The sequence below is a fragment of the Schistocerca serialis genome, chromosome 1, assembly GCF_023864345.2.
Source record: "Schistocerca serialis cubense isolate TAMUIC-IGC-003099 chromosome 1, iqSchSeri2.2, whole genome shotgun sequence".
NCBI classification, from domain to species: domain Eukaryota; kingdom Metazoa; phylum Arthropoda; class Insecta; order Orthoptera; family Acrididae; genus Schistocerca; species Schistocerca serialis.
The window spans coordinates 67,264,723-67,277,137 of NC_064638.1; the positions used below are offsets into that span (position 1 = coordinate 67,264,723).

Genomic DNA, 12,415 nt, shown 5'->3' on the forward strand with positions numbered 1-12,415 from the left:
TGGGGTCAGATACATCACATGATCACACTGACAGAACCACAGGCACATAGACACAGGCAACAGAGCATGCACAATGTCGGCACTAGTACAGTGTATATCCACCTTTCGCAGCAATGCAGGCTGCTATTCTCCCATGGAGACGATCGTAGAGATGCTGGATGTAGTCCTGTGGAACGGCTTGCCATGCCATTTCCACCTGGCGCCTCAGTTGGACCAGCGTTCATGCTGGACGTGCAGACCGCGTGAGACAACGCTTCATCCAGTCCCAAACATGCTCAATGGGGGACAGATCCGGAGATCTTGCTGGCCAGGGTAGTTGACTTACACCTTCTAGAGCATGTTGGGTGGCACGGGATACATGCAGACGTGCATTGTCCTGTTGGAACAGCAAGTTCCCTTGCCGGTCTAGGAATGGTAGAACGATGGGTTCAATGACGGTTTGGATGTACCGTGCACTATTCAGTGTCCCCTCTTCGATCACCAGTGGTGTACGGCCAGTGTAGGAGATCGCTCCCCACACCATGATGCCGGGTGTTGGCCCTGTGTGCCTCGGTCGTATGCAGTCCTGATTGTGGCGCTCACCTGCATGGCGCCAAACACGCATACGACCATCATTGGCACCAAGGCAGAATCGACTCTCATCGCTGAAGACGACACGTCTCCATTCGTCCCTCCATTCACGCCTGTCGCGACACCACTGGAGGCGGGCTGCACGATGTTGGGGCGTGAGCGGAAGACGGCCTAACGGTGTGCGGGACCGTAGCCCAGCTTCATGGAGACGGTTGCGAATGGTCCTCGCCGATACCCCAGGAGCAACAGTGTCCCTAATTTGCTGGGAAGTGGCGGTGCGGTCCCCTACGGCACTGCGTAGGATCCTACAGTCTTGGCGTGCATCTGTGCGTCGCTGCGGTCCGGTCCCAGGTCGACGGGCACGTGCACCTTCCGCCGACCACTGGCGACAACATCGATGTACTGTGGAGACCTCACGCCCCACGTGTTGAGCAATTCGGCGGTACGTCCACCCGGCCTCCCGCATGCCCACTATACGCCCTCGCTCAAAGTCCGTCAACTGCACATACGGTTCACGTCCACGCTGTCGCGGCATGCTACCAGTGTTAAAGACTGCGATGGAGCTCCGTATGCCACGGCAAACTGGCTGACACTGACGGCGGCGGTGCACAAATGCTGCGCAGCTAGCGCCATTCGACGGCCAACACCGCGGTTCCTGGTGTGTCCGCTGTGCCGTGCGTGTGATCATTGCTTGTACAGCCCTCTCGCAGTGTCCGGAGCAAGTATGGTGGGTCTGACACACCGGTGTCAATGTGTTCTTTTTTTCCATTTCCAGGAGTGTAGAATGCACATCAGGCATAGTTTCATTTACAAACATGTCTAATTGTACATATTTATTGCTCAGGCCTTGTACATTCTGGTGGATTATATTAATTTTGGAGATTTCTCTGCTGTCCTGTCTTAAATAAGGTTATATCTCTGTTTCTCTTGTAAGCTTCCTCCTCTTCCTGGTTTTCACTAAAAATCATTTAGATCAGACTGAAATTTTGTGATAATACTTGACAATAGATAGAGTACCAGCTATGAAACTGTTACATTGCAGCTACTGTTACAATTATAGCCTCACTGTATAGTCTGAAAAATAGAAAGAATTTGCTATTTTAACCATGCACATTTGTGCTTACTGATGACCAACCTAACATAGATTAAACATTCAGTCTTCAGGCATTGCTTGAAAATGACTCACATTTGCATCCTCAAAAATGTAATGAAATACTGGAATGTTTCTACCTAGCTTTTAGAGCTATCTCTGCAATGAAAGTATTGAAAAATTCAATTAAACAATGGAAACTCCAGGTTGGAATGTGAACAATGTAAGAAATATATACACTGATACTTACCATAAAGATGACACATGAAGTTGCAGAAAGGCACAATTAAAAGACACTTACGCATTAGTTTCTGGCCACAGACAGCCTTTGCCAGAAACACATACCACTCATTCACACAAGCAAGCAACACATCAGCACACATGACCACCAAATCCAACATCTCAGACCATATTCTGCCTGCAACTTGATGTTTCATCTTTACAATAAGTAGCAATCTATATTTTCCTTACACTATTAAAATTCAATAATGCATTCTTTGTAGAAGGGAGTCTTATTTGTGGAATTTAACATTGCACTTCTTCTTAGCTCTTTTCACATATTGTTTCACAAATTCCATTACAACACTGTAACAGCAACAATTAAAATTTTCATAAACCTTTTTATATTAGCACAGTCAAAACCAAGAAAGTGTGACAAGTGTGTCCACACTACAGGTTATGATGAATATTTTCATTTTGTTTCATATTTAAATGAATATTAAACAAAATCTGTAGGAATCAGTGTGCCATTTTATATAAGATTGCATTTTAATTGTTTACTGAGTTATAACTTTATCTCAGAATTATGTTTTGCATTTTGATTATGAACCTTAGATCCATCGTAGACTGCTCTATGATGATGGAATGGGAGTTGCAGAACCATTACGAGAACAAGCATTTGGCAAGGGTTTAGTTGTCAGAGGTAAGCACTGGCTGTTAATGGGCAACATAACAGGAGGTGATGGATGGAGTCTGGCAAGTCAAGAACGTTTTCTGGCACAGAAGAAACTCCTGTCCCCTTGGGTTCTGCTCAGTAATGCTGACAATGTTGCTTTCACAGAATGGACAAATTCACATGAAACTCAGGTTTGTATGCAAAAAAATATGTTATGGATATGCTTCTCACATATCAAATTTTAAAATAAATAGAAAAGTACTTATTTCTCAGGGACACATTAATACAAACTAATCTTTCATATAGTCACTTGTTTCCCTTGGATTAATGGGACCATTTAATGGGATAACTTTATATGACTCAGCTGCATACTTCTCTTAGAAATGCACATAACAGTCACTATGTATTTTTGGAACATTTGAGGTAACAATAACTACCTGCTTTTTGAACACCTACTTTTAATGTGTTTTTTATTAACTTGATAAATGATTCCTGTGTAATTCTTAACTGTGTATTATCATCTAGTTTTCAGGTCTGAGACAAGAACTTCCACAAAATATAAAGATATTAACATTGGAACCATGGAAAGATAACTCATTGCTACTACGCTTGGAGCACATACTGGAAAACGAAGAAGACACAAATTTATCTCAGCCTGCTACAGTAAATTTGGAGGTTAGAAACTACAGTTGACAATCCAGCAAGGATTAAAATATTTGCTGCCTGGGGAATAATTATCAATGGAGTCTCAAATGGACTAACTTTAGGCATACATCTGTGAAAATATTTTATTTTAATGGTCCTCCATTTAACATATGTCAAGCAGAGTAACTACAATAACACAAGTTTCGTAATTACTGATATTAGGGAGACAATAAAAGAAGAAATCAGTACCTATTCATATAAAGTCTTTGTTGTTGCAGCCAGAGGAAAGGGATTCCTATCAATCTGGTAATAGGATCATTAGGGCCACTGCCGTACTTCAGTTGTGGAAGTCCGGGGGGGAAGAGGGATGCTACAGGGCACTTACAGTATCAGTAGCCCTTGTATACTTAAGTTGAGACTGGTTGCATCCAATCAGGTGATATAATATATATCCAACTGGATTTGCTGAATCTGATGATTTCTTTCAGCAGAAAATATCAATTGATTGCTTTTCTTTTTGGTGTGGAGACTGCCAGAATAATTTTTACTCATCTAATTACCATGAATTTTTTATTTTATATTTATTTGGTGAATGGAAAAAAATAGATGTGCTGACAGATTGACCTGCAGCCAAATCAAAGGCCTAGATTAAGTAGGAATGTGGTACTTTGGTTGTGAATTGGCAAACCCAATAAAAGCAAATGGAAGAAAACTAGGTATCCTGACAGAATAACCTGTAGTGTAGGCTGTGGCCACATAATATTGGAATGTGACAGCTAGCTTGTGGCATGATGAAGCCAATGAAACTCAACACGACAATACAATTGCCATAATTGATGTGTAGCATAGCCTGAGATATCCATTCATTATGAAAATAACATACTTTTATGTCTCATTTATAATTTTGCCAAAAATATGACAATGTGATTACATTCCAAGCCAATAATACAAAATAGCAGCTAACTTTATTAACAAACAATAGAAAATTATTTTATTTATGAACAATAGAAAATTATTTTACTTAAGAATAGTAAGAATTAAGAATGAGCATTCTGATTCTCTATCAACAACAGAAGCATGATTCATTGTATACAGTGTCCACCATTCAACATGCAAGTTGTTATCAACATTGTCACGCAACACAACTACTCCTGACACCATAAATGCACTTTTGCTTGGTGAAAGAGAGGATCACTTTAGAATCACAAGGTCATGAAGTAACTGAGTGTAAAATGTGTCCAACTGAACAAAACTTAAAATGGGTCAAATACATAGACAAACTAATAATGACACTCAGATTGCCATATTTTGCTCTTAGAAGTACCTTTCATTGTGTGGATCTAAAGGCAAGACTGTTGCCTTATTTTGCATATGTTCAATACGGCCATTTGCTGTTGTTTTATGGAATTATTTCTTGAGGCAGTGCACCTAAAGAAGTTAATAAGGTAGTTAAAATGTTTATTGAGGACAAGTGAGCAGTAAGAATATTGCAGAGATCTAGTTCTCAGTGATTTTGTTTCTCATAGTAAAAATCAGTTTCAATTCAACCACGATTTGTGCAGTCGCAATTTAAAACAAAAATAACTTTCATATTTTGAGAGGGTAAAAGAGTTCAAATATTTTGAAATAATACTCAGTGAAAGGAATGAGACAGACAAGGAAATAATGGCAAGAATTCAAGCAAGAAACAGGTAAAGGTTTGCACTCGGAAAACTGCTCAAGTCCCAGTTCCTGTTGAGATCCATGAAGATTAGGATCTACAGGACAGAAATACAACCTGTCATCCTTTACAAAGCATAGGCCTGGGTTCTTAACACAAAAGGTAGAGAGAAAACTTCTGGCATTTGAGAATACTGTTCTGAGACAGATTTCTGGAGCAATGAACAATGGACACAACTGGAGGGAGGGGAAAGAACACAAATTGCATGAGTTGTACAAATTGTGGGGCATTGTGACTGTGAACACAGAGAGAAGACTGAAGTGATATGAGCATGTAATGCATAGAGAAGGCCAGATCACCAGGCCGGTCATGGAAGAAGACATCAGAGGCAGCAGACAGGGGAAAACCATGGCAGAGAGGATATGAGTACAATAGGACTAGCTGGAAAAGAATACATGGGCTGAAGGAATGGAGGAGCGTCACGGGTGAGGTCAAAGACTGACTGCAGTTTGTGTGGCCAGCCCAGTAGTAGTAGTAGTAGGCTTCAGTGTAGAGTTGTGTACTCTGGTACAAATCCACTCAACAAGCTTCCATCTAAAGCAAGAAGTCGGGAAGTCCAATCAATTTAATAGAAAATTAAAAACATATATCATTAGCCACTTCTTCCAGAAATTATCTTATTTCATAGAATCGAGGATTGCACATTTGTGTCAACAACATGGTAGCTAACATAGTTCACTGTAAAGCTGCATTACAAGTAGTAATGCACTGTAAACAGCCCTCGACTTGTTCTATATTACAGAAACTTAATCTGTACATTGCATTAACATATTAGCAACAGCCTATCATTCCTTAACATTATTTTTCTGTTTTTGTTGTTGTTGTTGTTGTCGTCTCTAATCCAAAGACTGATTCGATGCACCTCTCTGTACTAATCTGTCCTGTGCAACTTTCTTTACCTCAGAAACAGTAACTTACATCCACTTGAACTTTCTTATTGTAGTCAGACCACAGTATTTCATCTGTAAACCCCCCCCCCCTCCCCTTTCACCACCTCTTGCCTCCCCTCAGCTTCCAATCACCACCAAATTAAGTATTCCTTGATGCTTCAAGTTTGACCTATCAAATTATCTTTCCTGTTAGTCAAAATGTACTACCAGTCTACCCTACATTTTTCTTCTGAAGCACCATATATCAAAAGATTCTATTCTCTTATTGCCTGAATTTATTTATTGTCCATATTTCACTTCCATACATGGCTATGCTCCAAATACTTTCAGAAAACACTTCCTACCTTGAACTTCATATTTAATGGTAGCATGTTTCTCTTACTCAGAAAAGTTTTCTTGTTATTGCCAGTCTGCAGTTTAAATCCTCTTTACTTCTGAAATGGTTAATTATTTTGCTGCTCAAATAGCAAAACTCCTATATTACCATCAGAGTCTCATTTCTTAATCTAATATACAGCATCACCTGGTTTAACTGGCTACTCTCTGTTATCTTCGTTTTAATATTGTTGAAGTTTGTTGTATAATCTCTTTCCAAGACATCCACTTCATTCACCTGATCTTCTGAGTCCTTTGTCATCTCTGATAGAATTACAATGTTATTAGCAAACTGTAAGATTTTTATTTCTTCATCTGAACTTTAGTTTCTTTTTTAAAGTTCTTCTTGGTTTCCTTTACAACTTTCCCTATCAACATATTAAAAAACATGGGGGATAGGCTACAATCACTACAATCCTGTCACACTTCTTTTCAACTACTGACTCCTTTCATACACTTTGACTCTTATAGCTACAGTCTGGTTTCTGTGTACACTGATAACATCCCACTTCTCAAATTGTATCCCTGATAACTACAGAATTTCTAAGAGTGTTTTCCTATCAATATTGTAAAATGATTTTTCTGAATCAATACATGTAGGTTTGGCATTCTTCAGTCTACCCTCTAAAGTAAGTCATAGAGGAAATAGTTACCCCTATCTTTTCTTACATTTCTATAGAAATGAAATTGATTTTCTCCCACATCAGCTTTGACTAGTTGTTTAATTCTTCTGTAGATAATTTGTTATTATTTTACATGCTTGGCTTATTAAACTAATGGTTTGGTAATACCGACACAAGTCAACAACTCACTTTCTTGTCTTTGCAATTATTACATTTCTCTTGAAGGCTGAAGACATTTGGCCTGTCACATACATCCTACATACCAAGGAGAACATTTTTATTTTGGTTAATTCTCTCAAATATTTTAATAATTCTAAGGTGATATTGTCTACTCAAGATGTCTTGTTTTGACTTATATTAGACCTTTCCGTGCTCTGTCAAATTCATCTTGCAGTATGGCTTCCCCCATCTCACCATTATCCCATTTCCTCTTCCCTTTCTGTAATATTGTCTCCAAGTTTCATTCCTTTATAAATGGCAATTAAATGTAACTTAAAATTTAGAATAATAGCCGTTATTTTTAAATAAGATTAGATTAGATTAATACTTGTTCCATAGATCATGAATACAACAATTTGAAATGATGTGGAACGTGTCACGTTAATAAAAGATGTCTGTACATTACACAAAATATTGCATGACACTAATGTTTAAGTTTTTTCCCCTTAATTTATATCTAAAAATTCAGCCAATGAGTAGAAGGAGTTGTCATCTAGAAATTCTTTTAATTTATTTTTAATTAAATGTTAGTTGGCTATCTGTCAGGCTTTTGGTGCTATTTGGTAGGTGACCAAAGACTTTTGTGGCAGCATAATGTACCCCTTTCTGTGCCAAAGTCAGATTTAACCCTGCAAAAGTGAAGATCATCCTTTCTCCTGGTGTTATAGCTATGCACACTGCTATTACTTTTGAACTGGGTTGGATTATTAACAACAAATTTCATAAGTGAATATATATACTGTGAGGATCCCTAGATCCTTAAATAGATGTCTGCAGGATGACCATAGGTGGGCTCCAGCAATTATTCTGATTACACATTTTTGAGCAATGAATACTTTTCTATTCGACAATGAATTACCCCAGAATATGATGCCATACGAAAGCAGTGAATGCAAGCAGGCATAGTAAGCTAATTTACTGAGATTCTTATCACCAAATTTGCAATAACCCTAATAGCATACGTAGCTGAACTCAGACGTTTCAGCAGTCCATCAATGTGTTACTTCCAGTTTAACCTCTCTGGGTTGGATTATTCACAACAAATTTCATAAGCTTATGTTAACTCAGTTATATTGAACAGCTGCTGTTTATCTCCTAATTGGTAGCTTAATATTAATATTTTTCAAAAGAAGTAGTTACTTAGATCGGTAACATCAGAAGCTATTTTACAATGCACTACTAATTGTCAAGCAAATTTATAATGAACGTTGTTATTTACTGTGTAAGTAACAGGAATTTTCAACCCTTGAATACAGGCATCCACATAATTTTTGGACTCTGTGGTTAGTAAGGTTTGCTTGCAATTTTCTATTTAATTGGTGAGAATTCTCAGTTTCTTGCTTTATGTCAGATGGGAGATTGTTGAATACCTTTGGCCATAGCCTACATAACTCCACTCTAGACCATAGACAAGGACAAGATATCTACATGAAAATTATTTCTGTGTCTTGTACTGTGACTGTCTTGGTGTAGTACTTTAAAGAACTCTTCCTCTCTTCTGCTGCAATTAATAATTCTTACTTCATATTATTTTATTGACAGAATGAAATCATATGATATGTAAATATGGTAAAACCAGGTGTTTCAACTCAAACACAGAGAAAAAGTCATATGTTTCATAAAGCAAAGCAACTAGCACAATGGTAATATAAGTTTTAAAGCAATATGAAAATGATAGATGGCTATGTACCATGCAGAGAAGACACTGAGTGGCACACAGGCACAAAGAAAACACTGCTATATATCTGTGCATACATACAGCAGTCTTTTTATTCTGCTTGTCTGTGACTCAATGTCTCCTCTATATGGCGAGTAACAATTTATCCTTTTCATATTATTGTTGTTCCACCCTGGACTTCCCATTGTTTGTATTATAATTTTTGTCAGATGTATCATTCTGCAACTTCCCTTTCTTCAACATCTCGCATCAAATTTGAGACTCATACTGTCATCTCTTTCAGGCTCTATTCACACCATTCAGTATCTCGTCTATTAGAGAGACAACACTGGGTGGAAACCAGTGGCTGGAGGACAACACACGGCTGATATGGGTTGATGAGGAAGGTACTCCATCAGCCACCAGGCAGTCCAAGGAAGACATACCTAATGTGACACTCGAGCCCATGGAAATACGCACGTTTGTAATAGAAATTGATTATCAGAAAGCGCACCATAATAAACACTGAGTAAATTTCTTTGGGGAGACTAAAATAAAGTTGGTTCTTAATTAAACTGATTAATACTGAAATCAATCTCAATTAATCTCTGCCCAGCAGTACCACTCAGTCTGAATATGCACATCAAGTATCACCTGACTGTAGAACTATAAACACAAATAAGAATGTTATATATTGAGTGTAACAATATTTCACAAACATTCCATACAGAAAGAAATGACAGAAGCCAATAATACAAATTTCAAGCAAAGCAGTTAACAACAGGAGTATTTTATGAGGTGTGCAAGTATCATTTTTAAATATGCCCACTATAGCATTCCAGTTAAAGATGTACATGTACAAGCTGAGTACCTGCATCATTTGAGTCTGACATACACCATAAGTGAAACATTCATCAAAATTTATCTTCATTTGTGCCCATTTAATGTGCCCTACATATCTGATTATTTTAGAGAACTCAAATTTATTTATTTAGCTCATGGCATGAATCACAGTTTATAATGGACACCAGTAAGGTACATAAATTTGTAAATGTGGAAGAAGAATACAAACAAAAGTTACAGACAGATCACAAATATGCAAAGAAAAATATATCTATAAATATGAATAAAGATATAAATATACATACAAAGACACAAAAGTCTTAATCTCTGTATAAGAAAACAAGATACCCATCACAAACATATGTTCAAATTGCTACTATAATCAGTGGCCTCTTTGGTCCCATTCAGGAAATCCAAACTCTCACTGTGGTACTTTCTAATGCAGTCTACCTCAATGATGTGTTGAATTTTTTGTCTTTCAGCGCTGCAATCACACTCAGTAAAAGTAACCATCTGCCATTTATACATGGAGCCCTCACAATGTCTGTGGTTTACTCTTATTGTATTTAGCCCAGTTCACACTCTCCTGGGAAATTCAAATAGACTAACTGGAGTGATGTATACAGTGCTCATAAAATGAATGCTCATAAAATGAATAAAAATGCAGTACATTTATTAATGAAGTCCTTACCTTATCTGAAAACTGTTTCCCCCCAAAACTAAACTGATTAGACCAAAGTCCACAAAAAAGCCATGCAATACTTGAAGCATAAAAGTATCTTGTAGGAAAAAAAGGAAACTGTACTTGTCAGTCTGAAACATCTCTAATGGTAATGATGTCACTCACTAGAAGGTATACTGCAAAATACACTGAAGAGTCAAAGAAACTGGTACACCTGCCTAATATTGTGTAGGGCCCCTGCAAGCAAGCAGAAGTGACACAACATGACATGGCTTAGACTCAGCTAACATTTGAAGTAGTGTTGGAGGGAACTGACACAATGATCCTGCAGGGTTGTCCATAAATCTGTAAGAGCATCACGGGGTGGATGTCTCTTCTGAACAGCATGTTGCAAGGCATTCCAGATATGCTCAATAATGTACATGTCTGGGGAGTTTGGTGGCCACCGGAAGTGTTTAAACTCAGAAGAGTGTTCCTGGAGCCACTCTCTAGAAATTCTGGGATATGGAGTGTTGTATTGTCCTGCTGGAATTGCCCAAGTCTGTCGGAATACACAATGGACATGAATGGATGTAAGTGATCACACAGGATGCTTATGTGTGTGTCACCTGTCAGAGTCGTATCTAGACTTATCAGGGGTCCCATAGCACTCCAACTGCACTTGTACCCCACCATTACAGAGCCTCCACCAGCTTGAACAGTCCCCTGCTGACATGCAGGTTCCATGTATTCATGAGGTTGTCTCCATAGCTCTACACGTCCATCTGTTCGATACAATTTGAAGCGAGACTCGTCTGACCAGGAAACATGTTTCCAATTATCAATAGTCCAATGTCAGTGCTGATGGGCCCAGGTGAGGCATAAGACTTTGTGTCATGCAGTCAAGCGTACATGAGTGGGCCTTCAGCTCAGAAAGCCCATATCAATGATGTTTCATTGAATGGTTTGCATGCTGACACTTGTTGATGGCTCAGCACTGAAATCTGCAGCAGTACACTTTATCGCCCACTGCTTGAATACTGCTCACCTGTGTGGGATCCGTACCAGATAGGGTTGATAGAAGAGATAGAGAGGATCCAACGGAGAGCAGCGCGCTTCGTTACAGGATCATTTAGTAATCACAAAAGTGTTACGGAGATGATAGATAAACTCCAGTGGAAGACTTTGCAGGAGAGACGCTCAGTAGCTCTGTATGGGCTTTTATTGAAGTTTCGAGAACATACCTTCACACTCAGCTGGCAGCTACATGGGTAGTGGAGGCTGTGTGGCATGGACTGGGCGGTTTTTTCTAGGTTAGAAGGCCTCGGGAAAGTACGGGGTGGGCTGCAATCTCAAAGGGTGCATGGCAAATACAAGATGTGCTTGGATCAAGGAACAGTCAGAATTGTAGTTGTAAATTGTTATAGTTGTGCTGGGAAAGTCCCTGAGCTTCAAGCGCTAATAGAAAGCACAGAAGCTGAAATTGTTATAAGTACAGAAAGCTAGCTAAGGCCTGAAATAAGTTCTGCAGAAATTTTTACGAAGTCTCAGACGGTGTTCAGGAAAGATAGATTAGGCAGAATTGGTGGTGGAGTGTTTGTGTCTGTCAGTAGTGGTTTATCTTGTAGTGAAGTCAAAGTAGATCTCTGTGCAAATTGGTACGGGTGAAGGTTATACTTAACTGCCGAACTAAGTTAATAATTGGCTCCTTCTACTGACCCCCAGACTCCGATGATATAGTTGCTGAACAGTTCAGAGAAAATTTGAGTCTCGTAACAAATAAATACCCCACTCAAATGGTTATAGTTGGTGGGGACTTCAACCTTCCCTCGATATGTTGGCGAAAATACTTGTTCGAAACCGGTGGTAGGCAGAAAACATCTTCCGAGATTGTCCTAAATGCTTTCTCCGAAAATTATTTCGAGCAGTTAGTCCACGAACTCACGTGAATTGTAGATGGTTGCAAAAACACACTTGACCTCTTAACCACAAACAATCCAGAGCTAATAGAGAGCATCATGACTGATACAGGGATTAGTGATCACAAGGTCGTTGTAGCTAGGCTCAATACCGTTTCTTCCAAATCCACCAGAAACAAACGCAAAATAATTTTTCTTAAAAAAGCGGATAAAGTGTCACTAGAAGCCTTCCTAAGAGACAATCTCCATTCCTTCCGAACTGACTATGCAAATGTAGACGAGATGTGGCTCAAATTCAAAGATATAGT

The 12,415-nt window shown here is 38.9% G+C and overlaps 1 protein-coding gene across 1 annotated transcript in view; it reads left to right on the forward strand.

The window, feature by feature from the left end:
- Positions 1–12,415, forward strand: part of LOC126465924 (lysosomal alpha-mannosidase-like) — a 137,779-nt gene that overhangs the window by 76,632 nt on the left and 48,732 nt on the right. The window contains exons 15-17 of the mRNA XM_050096386.1: positions 2,495–2,746; positions 3,081–3,230; positions 8,989–9,091. Of these exons, the coding sequence (XP_049952343.1) occupies positions 2,495–2,746; positions 3,081–3,230; positions 8,989–9,091 (505 nt within the window). The remainder of the gene's footprint in view (positions 1–2,494; positions 2,747–3,080; positions 3,231–8,988; positions 9,092–12,415) is intronic.